Source organism: Desmodus rotundus, chromosome 10 (assembly GCF_022682495.2).
Source record: "Desmodus rotundus isolate HL8 chromosome 10, HLdesRot8A.1, whole genome shotgun sequence".
NCBI lineage: Eukaryota > Metazoa > Chordata > Mammalia > Chiroptera > Phyllostomidae > Desmodus > Desmodus rotundus.
This window is the reverse complement of record NC_071396.1, coordinates 25,253,143-25,277,648: the sequence shown is the minus strand read 5'-3', so window position 1 is coordinate 25,277,648 and position 24,506 is coordinate 25,253,143. Positions and strand designations below refer to the sequence as shown.

The 24,506-nt window shown below is 45.9% G+C and overlaps 1 protein-coding gene across 1 annotated transcript in view; it reads left to right on the top strand.

Moving 5' to 3' along the window:
• Window positions 1-24,506, top strand: part of GABRG3 (gamma-aminobutyric acid type A receptor subunit gamma3) — a 331,989-nt gene that overhangs the window by 10,688 nt on the left and 296,795 nt on the right. The window contains exon 3 of the mRNA XM_024561807.3: window positions 22,456-22,523. Within this exon, the coding sequence (XP_024417575.2) occupies window positions 22,456-22,523 (68 nt within the window). The remainder of the gene's footprint in view (window positions 1-22,455; window positions 22,524-24,506) is intronic.

The following is a 24,506-nucleotide window of genomic DNA, read 5'->3' as shown; positions in this document are numbered from 1 at the left end:
AAGCAACTTATAGTTAGTTTATGTTTTTTAATACATTTGGCCACCAAATGTATTTTTATTGGAGCATTTAATCCATTTACATTTAAATTATTGATAAGTATGTGTTTATTTCCACTCTGTTCACTGTTTTTAGGTTGTTTTTATAACGATCCTCTGCTCCTTTCTTCTTGTCCTGATGGCTCCCCTTGTGATTTGCTGTTTTTGTTTGGTTCCTTTCATTTTGTTCTTTGTGTAGCTTTTGTTTGTGGTTACTGTGAGATTTATGTGTCTCATTCTTTATTTATAGCCGTCTATTTTAAGCTCGTAGGCATTTAAGTTAGAATATATTGTGTAGTTCTGGCTGGTGTGGCTCAGTGGATTGAGTGCTGGCCTGCGAACCAAAAGGCTGCTGGTTCGATTCCCAGTCAGGGCACATGCCTGGGTTGCGGGGCAGGTCCTCAGGTGGGGGCGTGCAAGGGGCAAACACACATGGATGTTTCTGTCCCTCTCTTTATCCTTCCCTTCCCCTCTCTCTAAAAATAAATAGATAAAATCTTTTACAAAAAAGAATATATTGTATAAAGAGTACATTTTTTTACTCCCCCTCTATGCTTTATATTACTGGTGACACAGTTTAGACCTTTTTTTGTTGTATATTCCCTACCTACTTATTGTAGTGTGAGTTGACTTGGATACTTTTTTCTTTTAACCTTCAAAGTAGCTTCTTAAATGTCTGCTTTGCTGTATTTATTGAATATTTGGCTTTACCTATGATGCTTTTCCTTTTCTCTTATTTTCTTATTTCTGGTCAAGGCCTTTCCTTTTGTACTTAAAGAAGTCCCTTTAACATGTCTTGTAAAACTAGTTTACTGGTGATTAGGTTCATTTTTGCTTGCCTGGGAAGCTCTTTCTCTCTCCTTCAATTCTGAATGATAATTTTGAAGGGTAAGTCATTCTAGATTGCAGGGTTCTTTCTTTCAGCTCTTTAAAGATGTCCTGCCACTTCCTTCTGGCTTGTAAAGTTCCTGATGAGAAATCAGCTGATGGCCTTATAGGGTCTCCTTTGTGTATAACTTGTGTTTCTCTTGCTTCCTTCACGATTGTGTCTTTGACCTTTGCCGTTTTAACCACCACACGTCTTGGTGTTGGTGTCTCTGGGTTCATCTTATTTGGAACTCTCTGCAGTTCATCTGTTTCCTTTCCCAGGTTAGGGAAGTTTTCATTATTTCTTTAAATACAGTTTCTGTTCCATTCTGTGCCTCTTCTTCTTCTGGGACCCCTATAATGTGAATATTTGAGTGCTTGATGTGATTCTAGAAATCCCTTAAGTTTTCCTCTTTTTATAAAAATTTGTTTTTCTTTCTGCTATTCTGATTGGTTGATTTCCACTGGTTTTATATAGGAGGCTGATCCATCTTTCCGTGTTACCTAACCTTTTCTTGATTCTTTCTTATGTGTTTTTCACTTCACTTATTGTGTTCATCAGTTCTGCTTTCTTCTTTCTTACACTGTCTCTTTGTTGACCTTTGTCCTAAGTTCTTCTAGTCTACTCTCAAGTTTGGTGAGCATTCTTATGACTATTTTCTTGAATTCTTCATCAGGTAAATTACTTACTTCCCTTTTCTTAGTTTTTTTGGGGGCAGTGGATTTTTCTCATTCCTTCATTTAGGAGATATCCTATCTTCTATTTTCTGTGTTTGTTTAGACAAAATAGCTGTCTTTTCCAGTCTTGCAAAAGTGGCCTTCTGTAGAAGCATACTCTGTGTAGGCTGTGTATGCAGGGTGGTTTTGGCAGGCTGGTAGGAGCCGAACGGATGTCCAACGCATCAGGTGCCCATCACAGCAGCTCCAGGAAGAGAGGCGAGCTGCGTGTCCTAAACTGATCCTGTTTGCTCCCTTTGTTGGGGCCGAAATGGACGGGGTAGTGCACCCAGGAACTCCCAGCATTGACCTTGCAGGTCGCGCAGAGCCCCAAACACAGCTCCCACTGCCCTATCAAGGTGTTGGGCACGTCAACCATCTCCTCTGGCCCTGGAGAATCCCCGCAGTCCCCGATAGCTGTCGTCTGTTGCAGAGAAACTGGCTTCGCGCAGCAGGAGCCACCTCCGCGCCTGCCGCACTTGCAGAAGGCGGTGGAAAACCCCGGGGCCGCGCATTCGCACACGGCTCACGCCCGCCCCTGCGCACTGCCTGCCGGGAGGAGCCGCTCCTGCCCCGAGGCCGCAGTTGGGCTGACGTGCTGCTGTTCACTGGCTCCGCGCACGTGGCTGGGACCCCACGCTGTACCGTTGCAGGTAGGCCAGCGCCCCCCAGCGGCTCCTCAGGCGGGACAGCTCCCTCGCGCCGAGCGCTGCCCAGTCTCTAATGTCTTGTTCTTCCGTTTCCTGTCAGAAGATGCACCCCGTGCCCGGGCAGACCTTTGCTTGTCCGGTGCTGGACTGTGGCAAGCACCTTCCCTTCCCCACCCCGTGCCCTTCGGTCCCACGTGGGTCGCCGCGCTGTTTGCAGGACATGCAGGCAGGCCCGCCCCAAAAGGGGAGCCCCCCCTCCCACCCCGCACCATGCACACACATCGACGCGTGGAAGGGACACACCAGGGCTCCCTTCTGTGCAGCAGCGCAGCAGAATCCACCGCCCTCGAGGCCAGATTTTCCCATCCAAACCCGGGGAGTCGTGGCTTTCCGCGCCTGCGCCGAGGAGGACCACCCGCTACTGGCCTCCTGCAGCCTCGGGGCGCTGGACGGCGGACGTCGTCATCAGGCGGCCGAAGAGGTTTAGAGAAACGCGGAAATGGAGAGCCAGGAAGCAGGATCTCCTACGGGTCCACGTGTTCGAGTCCCACCTTGCGCGCGGTCATGGCCCGGGAGCATCGGCGGACAGGTGCAGGGTTCCCCTCCCTGCCTCACTGAAGTGAAAAACTGTCTGAGTGACGGAGCAGCAGCGGCTCACTGACGTGCGGTCAGACGCCCTGCGCAGGGACGGCTCTCGCGGTGAAACGCAGGGCCTCGGCCCCGGCCGCGTCGCGGGTTCGAGTCCGGCGCAGGCCACATGCCTGGGTTGCGGGTTCGATCCTGGGCTCCGCGCCTACCGGAGACGACCGATCAGTGCTTCTCTCGCACGTGGATGTTTCTCCCTCTAAAAGCAGCAAACATCTTCTCGCCTGAGGAGGAAGACAAAAAAAGCTACTGAGTTAGATAGATACCATTTCCTTCACGGCTTCGAAGAGCTCTGCTTTAAAGCAGAATGTCCTATAAAAATATGCATTCTTTTTCTTTTCTCACTACTTTTTTTTTTTTACGTGTAGCCTGTTTGTTATAACCATCATGCCTCTTGTTGAGGCACGTGATGTGCATTTACATCCCATCCTGCCGTGTGTGGGTTTGTCATTAGTTTATTGTAATGACCGGTGTATGTGCTTACCTCCCTATCACTTCCTCCTCCCTTCGATCAGGCAACTAATATATTTACTGAGCATTTATTCTGCCCCGGCCTGCCAGGAGCCACGCGCAGGTGGGGAGCCACGCGATGCTGTCCACACTTGTGTTCTCCTAACGGGGAGGAGAAGAAAAAGGGGTCCCCCAAGCGCATTTCCTTCTTATAGTCACAATCCCCTAGAATGACACAGAGAGGTGCCTTTCATTTCCGGATATTTTGCACCTCATATCATCCCCTTCTGCGGCACGAAGAGCACCGTTTTCCTCTCTGCATCCCTGTCATTCAAGCTTGCGATGCCCTTGGCCCCTTTCTCCCACTCCCGCCCTGGACTCATCCCTCCGTTTCTTCCAGCCTCAGTTCGTCTCCTGCCGCCAGCCTTCTGCCAGGCCCTGCGCCTCCCTCTCCTCCCTGCTGGGGCGGATCAAGCGTCTCTCCCTGGAGATGCTTCTAGCATCAGGTTTTCACCTCTCTAAGGGGGCGAAGCATGTCGAAGGTCTGCCTTTGGTACCGCGATGTGGTGTAACCACGAAGCAGTTTCTGCACCATTTTCGCGGACTTCCCACAATCCTGCAGCTGAGCCCTGATCCCGCCCCCTCAAGACTCTGTTCTCAGCTCCTCACGGCCGACGCTGAAGTTTACATCGGCATCTCCCCACTGCGTCCGCGAAGATCCAACACCAGGAAATAATTGAGATGGCTCATCACTGTCATTGTCAACAATAAATAGAACGAGCCGAATAGACTCATTTATGTTGCACAGAAGTAACATCCACATGGAATCCTCTAATTAGTTTTCATAATACAAATTGCGATCATTATGTTTTAAAAATAATCCCTACTTTCCCAGCTATTATCTCTCCTCAACTAACTCCTAAATTATGGATGTATGTGTTTTAGTTCCCTGCCTGTAACTATCCATCATTCTAAGTAATACTTCAGCTGTGTCCTTAACTGGTTCAGGGTTATGCGGGGCGTCATTTATCTTGGGCACAGATCTTGTCATCTGAGCTCAGAATGGCTGGAGGAGGATAAACCTTTTAATAAGAGAATTGTAAAAAGGAAGGGTAATGACCCGAGTGAATTTCTCTCCCTTCCGGGTTTCAAGAAATTGGAACCACTCTCTGGAAAATAGATTGTTTACAGATTCACTCTTCATAGCCGGGACGGTCTGTGCCAAGTACGGTCTGTGCTGGGAACCATAGAAGGTTACCAATCGGCTGTTACGGGACTGGGAAAATGGACACTGGAGAACGTGTACCATGCGTGGTGGACATGACTGACAGGCTCATAGTTCAGGCTAAGCATCCAAACCCTCTTGTCTTAGCTGTGGTTGATCTTAGAGGGATTCATATTTTTTCCCTCTTGGTTGTGCGATTGATTTGAAAGAGAGAGAGAGAGAGGAGAGAAACATTGATTTGTTGTTCCACTTATTGATACATTCACTGGTTGAATCTTTTATGTGCTTTGACCTGGGATCGAACCCACAACCTTGGTGTATTGGGACGATGCTCTAACCCACAGAGCTAACTGGCCAGGGCCCTCTCTGGACTTCTTTGCCAGGCCTTTCTAAAGCTCATTTCCCCAGCTTATTAAAACTCCCTTTAAAAGTGCAGCGATGAGCATCCGGTATAATTAGAAGCTGGTGGCAGGGGTGAGGAGAGAGATTTGCTGCTGCTGCTGCTGCTGCTGTCACTGAAGCAGATGGCACGGACCCTGGTCTCCTCTCTGCCCACCTGAGCCAGAGTACTGGAGGAGGCGCTGCCTGGAGCTTTGTCTTTCCAGGTGGCCAGCACTGGGTGTGGCAGCGGGGCTCTGATTCGGGAGCCCTGAAGTGACCCTGGCAGGCCTCCTTTGGGAGGACCTCCTGCCCATTCCAGGGTCACTTTCCAAGTGATGAAGGGGAACAAGAAAGTCACCAAGTTGTGGGACTATGACCCCAAGTAGGTCAGGAGTTTGGTTGCAGATAATATACGTGAAAAACAACTATGAGAAATAAAATAAAAAGTGGGCCTTAAAGTATAATTTTTAAAGCAAGCTTTATGATGTGGCTCTTTAATATTTTTCAGTGAGAAACTGTGAGCATAACTGAGTTCCCATAGAACTATAAAATGAGTGAGTAAAGGCTGTTGGTGGCAGATGTGATGTTTCCGGGAACTCCAGAGAAAGGCCCACGTGTTTCTGAGCTGGTTCCTGGAATGTGAACGCAACCACGCCTGCCCCAGGGTGCTGAGAGTTCACATTGTATCATTGACCTTTCCTCCTTGCCTGGAGAAAATCGAGAAATGCGGGAAGGGCCGTAAAAGAATCAAACATATTGTATTCACATCATGATTTATAATATAATACAAACCTCATCCTGATGGTTTCCACATTTTTTTAAGAAAAAATAAGACACACGGGTTTTATTATTTGTTTCTTACAGATTTTATTTATTTCTTTTGAGAGAGAGAGGAAGGGAGGGAGAAAGAGAGGGAGAGAAATATCGATGCGAGAGAGAAGCATTGATTGGCTATGTCTCACACACGCCCAACTGGGGGACCTGGCGCACAACCCAGGCATGTGCTCTGACTGGGAACTGAACTGGTGATCCTCTGGGTTGCAGAATGATGCCCAGTCTACCAAACCACACCAGTCAGGGCCACACTAGAAGGTTTTAACCCGAAGGGGTGAGGTGCAGATGTAGAAGTGTTAGGCACTTGTAGGTCAGAGGCAGAGGGAGTTGAAGGTAGGGTGAGGGATATTTTGGGGTCCCTAACACTCCCTGCCCTGGATGGACACTGATTTTCAGACAACCCCTCTGACTGACTCAAGTCCAACTGTCCTTTCGTTCCCGAACGCACACGGGATGACCGTCTCCCCTGTGGGTTTAGCTTTGCCGGGCTAGTGCTCACCTAGAAACCACAGCCTCCTTTGCAGACGGCTGGGTTGTCGGAAGGACTGCACACCCAGAAAAGAATTCAAATATATTCACTCCATTCGCAGAACAGATGGAGGAGGAGAGGAAACAGACATCCGTAATTGCTGTGCTTGAAATAAAAGCTATTACTGTAGGCTTAGTGAACTGATTCTCTGACAAAGTTAATTCAGATGCATAAGGAAGGTGGAGAACACATTTTGTGAAGCAATTGCACCTGTCGTCTCCCTGAGACACTAATTAGGGAGCCCAAGGACACTGAACTTGAGACCCATTCGCTCTGCTCAACATAGGTGGGTAGCTGACCCTTCCCCACAGCCGCACCCCCACCCCAATTTTGAGTGGGGAGCCTTTTCTTGCGCACACCTTAGGTCTGAGGGTTACACGAAGGCGCTTGTTACCTCGTTTTACAGGCGGGGCTCTGTGGACGACAAGGCTGTGTTAAAGCCTGCATGTGCCGTTCGGTGCATTACAAAGGCTTATTACTGGGCTGTTCTTTTTTTTAGTTTTTTGCTTTTTTTTTTTTGGTAGGGAACATATGTTTACATTACTAATGTAAACATATTTTATTTTTTCTTATATGTAGTTTGGTAAATAACTCATATCAGTTGTCCCCAGGTATAAAATCAAGTCACTGGATTGTATATATTTTTGGTAATTCAAAATTTTAATTATTGGTTGAGCTATTTTTTTCTCTGCTTTTAACATTTTTATCATGGAAGTTTTAGTGGTTAATCTTTTTTAAAAAAGATTTTATGTTTATTTATTTATTTTTTATTTGTTTATTTTTAGAGAGAGGTGCAGGGAGAAAGAGAGGGAGAAAAACATCAAGGTGTGGTTGCCTCTCATGCGCCCCCTACTGGGGACCTGGCCCACAACCCAGACATGTGCCCTGACTGGGAATCAAACTGGCGACTCTTTGATTCACAGGCCGGCACTCAACCACTGAGCCACACCAGCCAGGGCTTTAGTGATTAATCTTGAAAAATCATTGCCTATGAGTATCTTGAACTTTTTAGTTAGTCTGATAATTCTAATTCAGTTTGAATATTCAATGCAGTTCATGGGATAACAAATGAGCCGTTTCTTATGTTCGTTTACTGCTGCTGGGGGATCGGAGCAAACAGCTTCACGTGCACTAGAGAGCGTTTGAGTAAGGAAAGGCCTGGACACAAGCAATGGGCTCTCCATAAGCAAACTCACCGAGACAGAGACAGCTCCCCTGGGTTAAAGGGGGTCATTATCAGAGTGACCGACTGTGACACCTGGCTCACGGACAGTGGAGAGAAAGTGTCAGGTGCGTTCGCTGTGCTGTGTCCCCAGACATCACCCCCTCTGTCGCTCCCCCCCACCCCCACCCCCAGCTGTGGTTCCAGTTGGTCCAAGCTGCACTGGCAAAAAGACTTTGTCTTATCCTGAGACTTCTGCTCAGCTGCTGGTGCTTCATCCATCTCCAATTCACATCCTGACCCAAATATCTTATAGATTTTTTACCAAGTCTTACTGTGCCCACACTGATTAAGCTGTTAGCCTGCTAATTTACATGTGAGGGGAAAGATGCAGACATAAACATCGTAGTTTTGTGCAATAGCGTGGTGTGAAGGGATTCTTAAGGAAATCTGTCCAGTGGTTCACACATCTGGCTTTGCTTGAGAATGACCCGGAAAACACTTGAAAATACTGAGATTGGGGCGCAAGCCCAAGAATAGTAATTCTTTTTCTATTTTCTCCTTCACTCATTTCCACTTCCATCTGCAATTATTATCATTCTTTTGCTTACTTGGGATTTTATTTGCTCTATATTTAGTTTCTTAAAGTGGAAGATTAAGTCATTGGTTTGAGGCCTTTTCGAACTTCAGTGGTAGATGCTATGTACCCCTCCTAAGAACTCCTAGGTGGCATCTCCTAGGTGGTTTCATTTACATTCAGTAAAAGCTATACCTATTTATTTCCCTTTTTAATTTCTTTCCTGGTACAATGGAATTCCAATGTGGTCAGAGAACACAATTTGTATGATTTATGTTTTTACATTTCTCAAGGCTTATTTGGGGCCCTGGAATGTGCTCTGTCCTCTAGAACGTTCCATAGGCACTGAAGAAAGAAGTGTTTCTGCTGTTGCTGGTTGGGATGCTTATAGAAGTCTGTTAAGTCTACTTTTTCTATAGTGTTGTTCATATTCTCTATTTCCCTTTGGACCTAGTTATTCTCTCTGTTCTTAGAAGCAGAAAATTGAAGTTTCTAAGTATTACATATTGCACTTTCTCTTTCTTCCTTCAATGATGTCAGGTTTTTTTCTCTAATTTTTGGCTATTTTTAGGTGTATAACTACTTATAATTATTGCATTTGACAATATACAGGGGCGGGCCCAAGTCTGTTCACAGTGGTGAGTGCCCTTCTCCTGTGCTAATTTAAACAGCGGTATAAAGCATCCTACCCTGCCCGTCCTTTTCCACGCGTGCAGCTGGAAGCCTGCTTTGCCCGCCCCTGTATTGACCCACTGGCATTATGAAATCAATATTCCCCTTTATCTTTAGTAGCGTTTTTTTAAATTTAGACCATGTTTTATCTAATATTACTATAGCTATTCCAGTTCTCTTACGGTTGTGCTTTGCATCAAATGTCTTTCTCCACCTTTTCGATTTCACACCGTTGGTGTCTTTGAATTTGCAGCGCGTGTCCTGAACACGACGTCATGTCAGCTCTGTGTTCACACCCACTTGGATAACCCGTGCCATTTGATTGGGTTGCTTAATGTTTACAGTTAATGTTATTACCAACATGGTCTCACAGTTGACAATTTTGTTCGCTACGTCTGCGGTCTGTTTATTATTTTCATTGGTATTAAGAGAATATTTTCTAGTAAACCAGTTCATTTTCCCTGGTTTTAAAGTCTTCTCTATAAAGCAATTTTAAGCTTACAACAAAACTGAGAGGGCCCTGGCTGGTGTAGCTCAGTGGCTTGAGCGCGGACTGAAAACCATAGGGTCGCTGGTTCGATTCCCAGTCAGGGCACATGCCTGGGTTGCAGGCCAGGTCCTCAGCATGCGGTGTGCAGGAGGCAACCACACATTGATATTTCTCTTCCTCTCTTTCTCCTTCTCTTCCACTATCTCTGAAAATGAATAAATAAAATCTTAAAAAAAAAACCCTAAGCAATTTATCATATACCTTCTGATTCTGTACACTGATAGGCTTCCTATTCATTTTGGTCACCTCAAGAATGGTACAGTTTTGCAAGGGTCAGCGTACATTGACACATCGTAATCACCCAGAGTTTGTAGTCTGCATTAGCATTGTCTCAGGGCGTTGTCCATTCTGTGAGTTTGCAGCAATGTGTAGTGACTTGTATCCACTATGGTAGCATCACGCAGGATAGTTCCACTGCCCTACAATTCCTCTGTGCTTTGCTTATTCGCCTCCCTTCCCCGCGCCTGGTCTTTCCATCATGCCCATAGCTTTGCCTTTTGCAGCATTTCAGAGAGTTGGGATCCTACAGTATGCAGCCTTTTCAGACGGGCTTCCAACATGCATTTGAGTCTCTATGTCTTTTCAGGGCTTGATAGTGCATTGATTTTTCACACTGGGTCATATTCCATTGCCCGGATGGATCCCAGTTGACTTCTCCGCTCACCTACGGAAGGACACCTCCATTGCTTCCAGTGTGGCAGTTATGAATAAAGCCGTTACAAATATCCATGTACAGACGGTTGTGTGGATTAAAGGGGTTTTAATTACGTTTCTAATTTTTTTTTAGTATTTGCAAACTGACTCCAATATACATCTCATCAAAATCTTGGCCACTCGAAATAATATAAACCTCAGATTATACTAACTTAATTTGATCGGAACATAGAAATTCACTTGAATAGTTCCATTTACTCACCCATTTTATGCTATTATACGTATTGCGTCTATATGTTGTGTTATGAACCCAATAATTTATTCTTATGTATGTAATCTCATGTTTTTTTAAATTATATTTATCATTTAAATGCTATCCTTATTTATAATGTATAACCCTCCTCATTTCTTCCTGTGGGAGAGTTGCCGTCTGGGGTTGTTATCCGTTCCAATACAGCTGTGCTCTCTCTTACTGTCTTTGGGCTCTTGTCGTAAACATACCGCTGTTCTTGTTCTTGTTAAATGTATTTTATTAACTGTATTTGTTAATCAATAGGTGCATATTACATATATTTTATTTTAAGACATATTCCTTGTTAAGGGTCTAACAAAACAAATATATACATATTGATTTTTTGCAATTTCTTTTTAAATTAGGTTAGCAAAAAGAATAAGATACGTGCAATCATTCTGTCTCTTAATTACATTATAATTCTTATCAGGGTTTTTAAAACAGATTTTATTTATTTATTTTTAGAGAGTGGAAGGGAAGGAGAAAGATAGGGAGAGAAACATCAGTGTGTGGTTGCCTCTCCTGCGCCCTCTACTGGGGACCTGGCCTGCCACTCAGGCCTGTGCCCTGACTGGGAATCAAACCCGTGACCCTTTGGTTCACAGTCTGACACTCAATCCACTGAGCCGGGCTCTCTTCATTGATATTCTCTCTGCCATGAAACTTTGTTATCACACCTTGCTTTGATTCTTTAGGTAGGTTTTCTTGAATTATTTGAACATATTTACTGTATCATAGCTCTTTTGAAGTCTTTTTGAGGTCCAACATCTGGGACCCCTCAAAAGTAGTTTCTGTTATCTGCTTTGTCCCCCAGGCATGAGCTTCACTTTTCTGTTTACTGGCATGTTGCATAACTTTTAAAAAACTTGACACTTCAGATAATATATCAGAGCAACTCTGGATACTTACCCTCTATCATTTAGGCATTGATGTTGCTCTGTTTGCTTGGGTCTTTGTTTATTTGTTCAGGGACCTACTTGTACAACTCTGAGAAGTCCATTTTCCCCCGAATAGGCTGAGCCTAATATCCCTGCTCAGGTTTCTTATTTCCCCTTTTATATTCATCATTAAGCCTAGCGGCCTCATGGTTGCTGTTTGCCTGGGTCAGGGTAGTATAGTTACCACCCAATGGTTGTCTGTAAGTGTCCCTAGCCAGTTCCATCGTTTATCAATGAAAGTCTGCGAGACTTGGAGGCTGCTATCACAGTTAGGAATTTTACATTTCACCCTGGCTCCGTTAGGGCCTGGCAGCACCGATATTTCCCCTCTATTCACGCTGAGATGTTGCAGCCTCAGTCCTCATAGTCTCCCAGACTTCCAGGGAAGCTGGTGGTTTTATTTAAGGCCTGATTTCCGTAGGAAATGCCCCTTAGTCAGCGTGCTTTCTTGTTCATTCAGTGTTCGGTCGGTGGTTGCGCTGAAACCTCATGCTAGGGAAGCAGTCCGTCTTTATCTGTTTGTCTGTCTGTGGTTTGGGGAATGTTCTCAGTGCACCTCGTGCCTTTCTCTGATTGCTCCTGGACAGGTACAGCTTAGCACCTGGGCCCAAAATTTCAGACCCAGGAGGACTCTTCATAGATATTTCCTTTTTCTGGCTCCCTCACTTGACCTGCTTCTACAGTTTCTCTTTTTGTGACCAGGTTCGTAAAGCTAAGATGCCCTCTTCACGGTTCTCCCAAGATCTTTGCTGTTTGTAACCACCCCCCTGGGTGCGGAACTCTGCACACTCTGTGCCGTGTAACGCCACCTCCTTATGAGGAGCTGCGGGGTGCTTCCTGCGCACGGCCTTTCTCTTCTCCTGGGACGAATCTCTGTGCCACCAAATAGTCCTGGGAACAGCAGCCTGCTGCTCCCAGAGTGATGTCTCCACTGCGCCAGCTCCGGGGATGGGAGGGTGAGGCGCGGAGCGGGGTCGGTGACCCTGGTCTTCTTGGCTTGCTCCTTGCACAGTGGAACTTCTACCCCTTATGTGAGCAAGACAGGAGCCCTTGTCTTAGTTGTCTTGGCATGTGCCCCACCAGCAGGGCCTGGGACAGAGGGGCCACAGGAGCTGACACTTACCAGCATTTGTCAGCTCTTTGCCAAAGACTTGAGCTTGATTAGCAAGAAAGATGGTAAAAGGAGATGACTGTATTTGGTCTCCTCCTTAGTTATCGACTTGCCTGAACCCACACTTTGGGCTTTATCTAGACATGTACTTTCCAAAGTCGAACCTTAGAAAAGGTTTCTTCAATAAAATGTCATCCACTGCCTACCTTCTCCTAGCAAGTGATGGAAACTGTCTGGTCCCTGTCCCTGATACAGCCAGATAAGACATGTGTGGTGAGTTGGAATTGGCCTCAATGTCCCCAGGGTGGGGGTCATTTCAAAATAGCTCAGCTACGTAATTGTTGTAGGTACATTATTTGAATAGGTAACAGAAAAAATTTATGCCTAGAGTCAGTGTTGACCTACTCAGATGTCTCACAGTGGAGTCCCTGAATATTGAGTGTGTTACTCAGTTATTCTAAGAGGTTAACAACGAACCCAAGTGGTTAAAAACAGTGACTACCTTCTTCACAGTTTCACATTCTGAGTATTTAGGTTGCACGTTCAGGTAAATATTTCTTACCACTCCAAGAATGTGCAAAAGCCCTTGATTTTGCTTCCAAAATTATAACGAGTAAGTGTTATTTTAAGTGGGATAGGAAACTTCTGAGGGATGATCACTCAGATTCAGTCGAGAGTGGGATTTGGGGTTCAGTGGGCTGGACTCCACTCTGACAGGAGCTGGCAGGTGGCTGTGGCTCCCCAAAATAAAATGACTTAATCTGGCTGTCTCGTTAAATTCTGAAATCGCTTGTCTGAACGCCGGGTGCTGGCCGCTCTTTTTTTTTTTTTTAACATCTCTCCTCACCTCTTCCCTTTGCATGCCTTGCATAGAGGCAATGCATGTTTTTTATTAAGGTGTAAGGAAAGGAAAGGGGACAATATCCATGGCTTCAATGGCATCAGTAGAGCAGCCTCTTGCTTGCTTTCTGGGGTCCCTGGGAGCGGATGCTTCTGCATCAGTGATTGGGGTGAAGCTCAGCTGGTGAGAGAGTGGGCTCCCCCCAGGCCCTTCTCCATAGCACCTAGAGAGAGGCTGGGTCAGAGGAAAATGCAGACGTCATTCCCTTTTTCAGTACTGCTTCAGTCCCCTGGTGTGAGGGACAGTTCCCAGAGAAGAGAGTTAGGGGAGGGTGCGGTGGTGGGCGGGGGACAGCAGGGAGAGGTAGGGACATGGAGGGGAAACACGCTCTGAGCGTTTCTAGGCTCTGCACGGGCCCTGCCCCTGTTCTGTCTAGAAGAGGCTCCGTCCACAGCTTCCTCTCCAGCTGCCTCGGGCACCTGCAGAAGCTCCTCAGATGCACGCTGCCGGGGCTCCCCTCGCTTGGCGTAAAGAATCCCAAGTTTATATATAGAGCTCGATGATTGACAGCAGCCCATACGGATGATGGACCCATGTGGGAGCAGGGTGGGCTTTTCTTTGGAGTCTTCGCTCTTTTTTTTCTTCGGTTTTTGTCCCGATTTGCCCTTACTGTGTTGGTGTGCTGGAAAAGCTAACCCGAGCAAGGTATTTGCATTTTATCTCATGATGCATGAAGATTGAAAACATGGTTAACTTTCAGCAAATACATACACACACATATCTACATGGGTAGATAAACAAGAGAGCTAAGAAAAGCTCTAGTCAGGTAAGAAAAGAATTTGAGGAAGGCAGGGAATATTGCCAGTGTTCTTCAACTTCTCATACGTCTTCGCTCGTCAAGGACTTTACCTCGTCAGCTGTCTGCCAAAGCCGTCATGGTGTTATAAATGCTCTGAGAGTGCTCACTGGCATTGCTATGACAGCGAGGACGGCCACCATCCTCCGAGCAGAGCCTTTGGAAGGCCAGTGTTCCATATACATCGTAAACAACACAGAGTCGGAGCTGGAGTAGAACAGGCAGCCAAGGCGGGCTGGCCACACTCCAGGGATTCCATGCACACACCAGCACAGGACTGACCACTTCTTCAAAGCTGGAAAGCATTGCTCGGGGTGGGGGGCGTGGAGTCCCATGTTCTCCAGCCAATGTCTCCTGACCCTAGTGTTGCATACTGAGGTTGACGTGTTATATACCTGCGCTGATATGTTGCATATCTGGGCTGACACGTTGCATACCTTGGCTGGTAATGTTGGATATCTAGGCTGATACGTTGCATATCTGGGCTGAGGTATTGCACATTTAGGCTGATGTGTTGCACACTCAGTTACAGCCCTGCCCCTATACGTGCATCCCCATGCACACACACGTCTACCAAGGAACCTCGTCCTCTCCATGTCAACGCATTGCCCCGAAAGACTTCTCATCATGGAGTGCCCCCGCCATAAGGATACAGAGGGTCCTACCTTCTGCAGTTACAGGTAGATATTCCCAAATTATATTAACTTTGCTTGGTCCTTTTGCGTAGAGAAACTGAGGCAGCTTCCCTGTGCTGAAAGTAATATTCCCAGACATTCCTAAATCAAAGGGAGATCTAGGGTAACATCGGTTTAGATTTCAGAAACAGTAGAGTTAGACGAAGGCAGGTTTCACAAGCTCCACGTTCTTGAATCATTTCCGCACCAGGTCGTAACTCAGAGACTTGCCCTCCCTCCACGTTAATCCTCTTCTCTGTTCTCATCTCTGCTCCCCGCCGCCCCTTTCTTAACAATGCATCCATTTCCCAAACTCCTTGTTGTTACAGATTAGGACCAATTTAGTTTCAAAGATCTTCATCCTCATTCTGATTCCCATTCCACTAACCCCACATTTGGTCCTTGGTTTAACTCAGAGGTGCTGAGACAGTGAAATTATTCTCAGTTTCAATTCTGACCGCGGCATTGACTCTTCTCAATTCTGTTAGCTTTTTCAAAAATCTTTCTCTTCACTGCATTCTGTCAAACCTCGGCACGTATTTTACAGCAGCCTATCTCTCCCTTTGCTTCAATGAAATACCTTCTCTTCCATTCCTCCTCCTGCCACCCGGATTCCTGGCCCTCCAGGAAGTTTTCTTTCATTCCCTTTTTATAAACCATCATCTTTTTTTAATAGATTTTATTTATTTTCTTTTTAGAGAGGAAGAGAGGGAGAAACAGAGGGAGAGAAACATCAATGTGTGGTTGCCTCTCGTACGCCCCCTACTGGAGACCTGGCCTGCAACCCAGGCATGTGGCCTGACTGGGAATCGAACCAGCGACCCTTTGGTTCACAGGCTGGCGCTCCATCCACTGAGCCACACCAGCCACGGCTAGACCATCATCTTTAATTTGACAGTAGCATTCACATTTATGGCTTGCCCCTCCCTGCCATGTATTAATGTGTATTTTCAAAAATCTCTTTCTTTGGCCTAGACCTCTTTACCACTGACATCCGCAGTGGTAACTTAGATCCATATTCAAGCTGTGTAGCTGTCCTGCTAGACTCTGTATATGCAGAAACCTTTAAATCAGGTCCCCACTGACCTGGCAATTACCCACACAGCCTCACAGCTGTGGCTGTGGCCAGACACATCTGGGTTAAGTTAGTTCCGACACCAAGCCCTTCCTTGGTAACAATCCTTACCATCGAAGTCTAACATTTTATTCCGGCCACACACTTTTATCAGAATTCGTGTAACAGCCAACCTCTCTTCCAATCCGACTTTTCCTTCTGTGTTTTCTGCCTGCTGAATATCCTTTAAAGAGAAAGCAGCCGTCCACGGCCCCCGGGGGGAGGTGGTGAGTGGTTTAAACTTTCTATGCGGCCGCTCCTGCTGCCCTGCCCACCCGGGGGTGACCTGTTCTCTTCGCATGGGACTGTCTTCCAGGGTCACTTTGTCCACAGGGCTTCCTCTGCAAGCCACAGGAAACTGGAGAACACGTGTCATTTTTACAGAACATACTGCCTTCAATTTTGTTCTCTCCTTGGGCATGCATGTCTTAGTTTCGTTACCTCGCTTCAGGAGTCTCCAAGGCAGGCCTTCTAATTTGTGCTTGTTTCCCCCTTGGTGTAACATTTGGTCGTAGTTGGACCAGAACGATTTTGGATTGGATTCAATTACATAACCCCACAGCCAGTCTTCGCCGGTGTCCCTTCCTTCCTGCGGGCAGACCTGGCTCCCATGGGTTGCTAGTTATTCATTGTATGAAGAACTTCTTTTAATATTTCGTACCATGCAGGGCTGCTGCAGACGGCCTCAGAGTTTGTCTGGCTGAAGATATGCTTATTTCTCCTTGATCCTCCAAGAATGTTATTCCATGTGTGGAATTATAGGGTTTTTTTTTTTTCCCTTCAATACTTTAAAAAATCTTGCACTGTTGTTTTCTGGCCTCTATTATTTTTCGTGCTGTACCAGCCATTGTTTTCTTTCTTTCTGTACTCTACCTTTATTTGACTGCTCTTAATGTATTTTCTTTACTTGCTACTTAGCGGTTTGTTAGTGATGTGCTTAGGTGTCGTTTTCTTTGTCATTGTTGGACTTTGATGAATAGCTTCGATTTGTGATTTGATATCTTCCATCAGTTTTGAAAAATCCTTGACTACTTAATGTTTCGTTTTATTTCTTCCTACTAAATATTTTCCTGAGACTTCAAGGCTGTACTAATCACCTAGGTTATATAGGTCATAACAGTTGTGGGCAGTGAACCACTGTATTGAACATAAGCTCCCGCCCAGCACCAAATTTGCTGTATCTCGGTACCTAGATTTTTCCCTTCATGCTACTCATTACTGTCAGAATATCAAAGACTTACTTGTTTCACATCTGCTTAACCCACTACAACTTAAATAAACCCTATGAAAGCGGAGCTTTATGTCTTGATTATGGGCTGTTCTCAGCTCCGAAATTCCATCTAGCTCGGTGGGCACCCACTGAGTACTTGCTGAATGAATGAAGAGGAAGTGGGAAGAAGGCAGGAACAGGACTGATCATTTACTCTTAAAAAGGAAGCTGTTCATGCCGAGTATTAATAAAACCCATTAATTTATAATACTAGACAGTAAAATTGCAAAGTAGATTTGAAAAGAAAAGAAATTTGAGATAACCCAGCGAAAAGTGTTTTGTACTATGTGGGTTTAATCAATGGTAATAGAATCATAGGGTTATACAGCGGGCTGTTTAAATACTTTAAATAACTTTGTATCAGCGGAATCTCAGTATTTGTCCTTTTGTGACTGGCCTTACTTGACATAAGCCATCAGGCCTCACCCATGACTGCATGTGACAGAACTCCCCTCTTGTCCAAGGCCAGGTCATGTCCATCGTGTGCACAGAACACGCTTTCTGGACCTGCTCATAACTGAAGGGCACTCCGATTACTTCCGCTCTGGCTGTGGGATGTGCAGCAGTTTTTATGTTTGATCTCGTCCCATTTGTCTGTCTTTGCCTTTCTTTGCCCGGGCATTTGATGTCATATCCAGGGAATCAATGGCCAAATCCAATGTCATGAAAGTTTTCCCAATAGTTTTAGGAGTTTTTCTGGAGTCTTAACATTCTAGACCTTACGTTAAGATATTTGATACATCTTGCCCTGGCTGGTGTGGCTCAGTGGATTGAGCGCCGGCCTGTGAACCAAAGGGTCACCAGTTCGATTCCCAGTCCAGGCACATGCCTGGGTTGTGGGCAAGTTCCCAGTAGGGGGGGTGCCAGAGGCAACTACACATTGATGTTTCCCTCCCTTTCTTTCTCCCTCCCTTCCCCTCTCTCTAAATATAAATAAATACAATATTTTAAAACAGATCTTTGATACATTTTAAGTTATTTTCTGTATATGCAGTCAGGTTTTTCAGCATCTTTTGTTGAAAAGACTGACCTTTTCCCATTGCCGATTCTCAGTACCCTTGTTGAAAATCATCTGGCCATGTACACAGGGTTTATCTCTGGGTTCTCTATTCTGCCCCATCAGTTTATACATCCGTCTCGATGCCAGTCCCACGTATCTGGGCTACTATTGCTTTGCAGTCTGTTATTCTGTTATGAAGCTTGGATGTCTGAGACTGCTAAGTTCACTCTTTCTCTTTTTAAAGACTGTTTTGCTCTTCAAGGTCCCTTGAGATCCTGTGTGAACTTTAGAGTGGCATTTTCTATTTCTGCCCAAACGCCATTGGTGTTTGCATAGGTTTGCACCGAACTCGTAGATTACTTTGAGTTGTTGTGACGTGTTAAAAATATTGTTCTTCTAGTCCGTGAACATGAGATGTCTTTCCATTGGCTGGTGTCTTCTTCCATTTCTACCAGCTGTGTTTGCTGTTTTCACTGTATAAGTCCTTCGGATGAATTTATCCCTCGATATTTTATTCTTTTCGATGTTTTTGTAAATGGAACTGCATACTTAATTTCTTTCTCACATGGTTCTTTGTCAGTATATAGACACAGGACTGACTTTCATTGATTTTTTTTTTTTTATCCTGCAGCTTTGATGAATTTGCTTATTAGTGATTGCGTGGGATAATCTTCATTTGTAATCTGGAGGCTTTTAATTTCTTTTATTTATGTTTTTTAATTTTTAATTTTTAAAATTATTTATTCTATCACAGTTGTCCCAATTTTTTTCCTTTGTGCCCCCCTCCACCCAACCCACTCCTCTCACCCACAGTTCATCCCGGCTGTCGTCCATGTCCCTGTGTTGTCATTCATGCATGTGCTTTTCTAGTCCCTGCCCGTCCTTCCACCATTCCCCCTCCCCCCGCACTACAGCTGTCAGTCTGTTCCATGTTTCCATGTCTCTGGTTCTATTTTTCTCATTAGTTTATTTTGTTCATTATATTCCAGTTAGAAGTGAGGCCATATAGTCTTGTCTTTCTCCAACTGGCTTATTGCACTTAGCATAATAGTCTCCAGTTCCATCCATGCTGTTGCGCAAGGCAGGAGCGCCTTCTTTTTCTCTGCTGCATAGTATTCCACTGTGTAAATGTACCCGTTTTTCGATCCACTCATCTACCGATGGGCACTTGGGCTGTTTCCGACACTTGGCTGTTATAAATTGTGCTGCTATGAACATTGGGGTGCATAGGTTCTTTTGAATTGGTGTTTCAGGGTTCTTAGGGTATAATCCCAGCAGTGGGATCACTGGGTCATAAGGCAGTTCCATTTTCAATTTTTTGAGGAACCTCCTTACTGGTTCCCACAGTGGCTGCACCAGTCTGCATTCCCACCAACAGTGCAAAAGGGTTCTTCTATCTCCACTTCCTCTCCAGCACCTGTTGTTTGCCGATTTATTAATGATGGCCCTTCTGATTTGTATGAGGTCATATCTCATTGCAGTTTTAATGTGCATCTCTCTGATGGCTAGTGATGATGAGCATCTTTTCATATGTCTGTGGGCCCTCTGTATGTCCTCTTTGGGGAAGTGTCTACTCAGGTCTTTTGTCCATTTTTTAAATTGGATTGTTTGGTTGTTTATTTGTTTCTGGTGTTGAGTTTCATAAGTTCTTTACAAATTTTGGATGTTAACCCCTTCTCAGATAGATGTGTTGGCAAATATGTTTTCCCATTCAGCGGGTTGTCTTTTCATTTTGGTGCTGGTCTCCTTTGCCATACAGACGCTTTTTAGTATGCTGTGGTCTGAGATGAGATCTCAGCGGCTCTTTGCCCACCCGATTACTTGGGGTCGCCCGTAGTGGTCCTCAAGGTCCAGGGCGCACTTTAAAATTACTCCTCTTCCTGCTGCGGTTTACTGTCTCACGTACACATTTAACGCGTAAAGTCCAAGTCAATGTAAGAACTTAAAACCACTGTTGTCGGGAACAGTACTTGTGCATATTCAGTGAGTACCTACTGTGTGCCACCTCTGGGGGCCCAGGGTCATGAAAAGTAACCACCAAGCATTGGCTTAAAGTATTGGGTTGACCAAAATGTTCATTTGTTTTTTTTTCCATAAGATGCCTCTAGTAGTGCTTAGCTGTCTTTAACTTCATTTGAAACGATTTTGTTAGAATGTAGTGTGACAGCTGTCATATCAGCACGCATTTTAAAAAAACATCAAAATTGGTGAACTTTTTGTGTAGCCATTTTGTTATTGAAGATGGAAGAAAATATGCAAGCAATATTTTTGGCATATTATGCTTTATTGTTTCAAGAAAGGGAAAAATGCAACTGAAACGCAAAGAAAGGTTTGTGCAGTGGGTGGAGAAGGTGCTGTGACTGATTGAACGTGTCAAAAGTGGTTTGTGAATTTCGTGCTGGAGATTTCCCACTGGACGATGCTCCACGGTCGGGTAGACCAGTTGAAGTTGACAGCAATCAAATCGAGACATTAATTGAGAACAATCAACGTTCTACCACGCAGGACATAACCGACGTACTCAAAATATCCAAATCAAGAAAGTTACTGGTGAAAATGAAAAAATGTGTCTTATTTCCCGGGAAAATACCTAAACAGATTTTGGCCAACCCACTAGTTCCTTTCCCCTACATTTTCTGTGCCATTGCATGTGTGCGTGTGTGTTTATTCCAAACTCTTGTCTCTTAAAAACCTTTTTTGCACTGTTGCAGTTAGCACTCATGTGGCGCTTCCCACTTCAAGTCATTAAGGCTTAATGTCTGCAGGTCCTTTCCATTTAATGGTATTAAAAGCTCTGGAAACTCAGAGTCTGATAATGAAGCCACCAGAAGAATCTCTTGCACAAAGTAGACCCGCAGTTGACTGACGTACAGCTTTCACAGGGCACCACTCAAGGTTGCACACTGTTAGGAGATAGAACCCTTGCTGACTCCAGTTACATTGAGGAAAAATGCCAATACCCTTCACAGTAGTTAGCAAAGCTTAGTCTCAAGTGTGTAGTTCCTTCATGAAACGTAAGCACAGTATGTATACATTGTGCGTAGAATTGTGGGGGTGTTTTCCAAAATGCCAAGAGCTCTTGAAGCTAACAGGACTTGGTCGTACTGATGGGTGTGGAGTAGTTGGCTCAAGTTCATGATCACCTTTCCATGTGCAGGGAGGTCCTGAAAGCACGGCTCAGCTACAGACTGCTGGGTGCGCAATTCAACAAGAGACTGTGCACTCGGAAGGGCCACCCGTGGCTCCAGAAGGAGGGTTCAGAAGTTCACCTGCGAATGATGGTTATTTAGCAAAACTGAAGGGAGCTCATCAGAATAATTGCAGATATAATCACTCTTGTTTTCCTAAGAACAACCCACTTCATGTGCAAAGGTTCAAGAGTCTTGTCCGTGTTTCTCCTGGGCTGGCATATTCTGAAATCGGTGCTCTCCTCCCTGTGATCAGTTGCTGAGTGCTGAGGAAATGACCCAGGCATCTGCATCTCCGCGGTCTCTTCACCGGTCTCCCAAGGTCTACTGCGGCCAAGGGAAGAGAAACTGAATTTCCTTAAGGCTGAATAAACCAATTCGTGCCCTGGCTGGGGTGGGGCTCAGTGGATTGAGCACCAGTCTGTGAACCAGAGATGCCTGTTCAATTCCCAGTCAGGGCACATGCCTGGGTTGCAGGCCAGGTCTCCAATAGGGGGAGCGCGAGAAGCAACCACACATGGATGTTTCTCTGCCTCTTTCTCCCTCCCTTTCCCTCTCTAAAAATAAATAAATAAAATCTTAAAAACCAAACAATTTGCCTCTAATGCACCATGTTAAATATTACAATTTCCCCTTATATAAATATTATGCCCTTGTAGTGGAACCCATACTTCCTTCACTTACTAAAGTGTTACTCTTTTCTGAGTTACAGGATTTGAAGTCCGTGATATGCGTGCATGTGTCTTAAAGTGACCATGATAGCAATCAGATCTCTTTTTCTCCTTTGCTGTGTTGTGTTCTCCCGACACATGCTCTGCGCTGCTTTGTTTTGCAAGATAGGGAGGCATCCTGGTCATGGATAAATACCTGAGCCATCCCTGATAGCAGAGCCAAAGGCTGACTTTAAATTACTTACGCAGCGTCTTATATTTTTTGTTTTTACGTTTTATTTGCCATGCAGTCAGCCTAGCACATGGCAAGGAATATCTTTTGAGCCATTTATCAAATAAATGTCCTGTTCTCCTAGGACTCGATAAGTACAAGTAAGAATCTCTTGTCCTCGGAGAACTTCGGAAAGACGGACAGACAGGCAGGGTGTGAATGGCAACTGCAACGCAAGTCCCTAGAAAAGCCCGCCCTTTGCCGCAGACCCTGGGGCTGCTGGTGCTTGCCCCGGTCCCTCGGGCACAACGTACTAACACACGTGTGTTTTTCTCCACAGTCAAACCGACCGTAATCGATGTTGACATCTACGTTAACAGCATTGGTCCTGTGTCATCCATAAACATGGTAAGAAATGATTTTTTTTCTGATCCGATGGACATCGATTCACTTCTTGCTTGTATTCTCGTTGTGGGTTTCTGCTGACGATTTATCAAGCTGGTTGACGGTCGGTGCTGGGCTTTGCTGGGGGTTGCAGTGTTGGTGATGGTGGAGGTCAAGGTTGAGCCTGTGGCCGGGGCAGTGAGACGCCCGTGTTGTGGCCGCAGAGTGCCTCGCCCCTGCTCTCCGCATGCCACTGGGTACAGATCTCCAGAGGAGATGGTTTGCGATTGCGCGGCTGTCCTCGACCTTTGACCTCACTGGTGTTAGGCATGGATGTGACGGACAGCTTTTGGACTCCTGGTTTATTTTTTAACATCCAATTAGTGTTTCTAAGAAAAGGATCTGAGCCTACACAGCTCATGCGTCTCTCTGTGGTTTGAACTCTGAAGATAAATAAGGGGCCTGGTTTTTACCCCCCACAGAGAAACTATGGGATTAAGTACATAACTTCCCCAAGTAGCGCATATTCGCAGACCTGTAAGAAAAGGGGGCTCCAGAGGTAACTGTTTACAGTGCAGACGGGGCCCCCTGTGAGCACTTAGCTGTTAGGGAAGTGCTGGTGTGTGGGGACTCGTCTGTGTAGACCGGGGCCTGGGGCTGCGTCCCCCGCAGGCATGCACCTTGGCAGACCCCTGGCCAGGCCCCTGCATTCCCGGACCTTCTGTCTGCTCCCCTGCTGCTCTCTGGCGCCTGGGTTTGGGGGTCACATGAGGCTGAGGACGGGAACTGCCCAAATTCCCACAGACATGCTGTCTTTCCATTGCGATGTTCCGTGGGCAGAAATACTCCCTGCAAAATTAGTAGCCAGTTATTTCTTTACATTGTCAGATATTAAAAGTGTTCATGCTTTCTCTGACAATGTCATATCCAGGGGTGCCCAGCCTTTTGGCGCCAGGCCACACGGGAAGAAGAGCTGTCTTGGGCCAGGCATCGAATACACTGTGACACGTAATCACAAAAAAAAATCTCACAATGTTTGAAGTAAATGTACAATTTAGTGTTGGGCCACATTCCCAGCCATCCTGGGCTGCACGCAGCCCACGGCCTGTGGGTTGGACACCCCCGAAAGGCTCCATGTGGGGGTAAAATGATGTTTACGAGTGACTCATTATAGAAATGCCCCACGTCCCCCACAAACTGGGCACCTGCCAAGACGCGCATGAATGAGAGAGAGTTCGCTCACATGGCGGTGGGCTGCAGATCACAAAATGCCTGCGGTCCATGTGACATCCCCTTCCCTGCTGAGTGGCCATGCAGTTGGTTGCACAAAGAGAGTAATTGTGCCTTAGTTTCTTTGTTTCTTGTCCTGTTGTTTTGTTTTGCACACGGTGTATTCAGCACCTATGTGTCTAATGTGAGCTTTCATCTAACGCTGAAAAATAAATGCCTGCGTGGATACCTGGTTACGCAATCATTTCAGGAACCGGAGCTGGGTTTTGTACAGCCGGGGATGCTCACGAACTCCCCTAACTCTGAGGTCTGCTGGGGGCCCAGGGGGCAGCTTTGCTGTTGGAACTGGTAGAGAGTTCTCTGTGGAAATGACGGGCTGCGGAGGAGGAGGCTCAGTAAGTGACAGTCACCACAGGGTGACCAGGCCTCTGCCCACAGCCCTCACCCTCTTCCTTGGGGAAGCAGCAGCGGCTGGAATGAGCTCCTCCCCTCAGGCCGTTTCAACCTGAAGCTGGACAGACGGCAGGCGTTTGTGGGTTGGGACAGCGTGAGGAGGTCCTCGGTAAAAGGCACGACGGCAGGGGTGTGAGCTGACCCAGGAGCAGGGGACTGACCAGCGCAGCTGGGCCGATCCTGGACCTGCCAGGACCCAGGCTGCACCCTGAGGCTTTCCCGGGACAGATGCTGGCATTTGCAGAGTGGAGGGGCCGCTTCCAGCTGCGCAGGTCAACTTTTATGAGACTAGTTCAAATCCAGCAAGATCTCATCCTCCCTTTT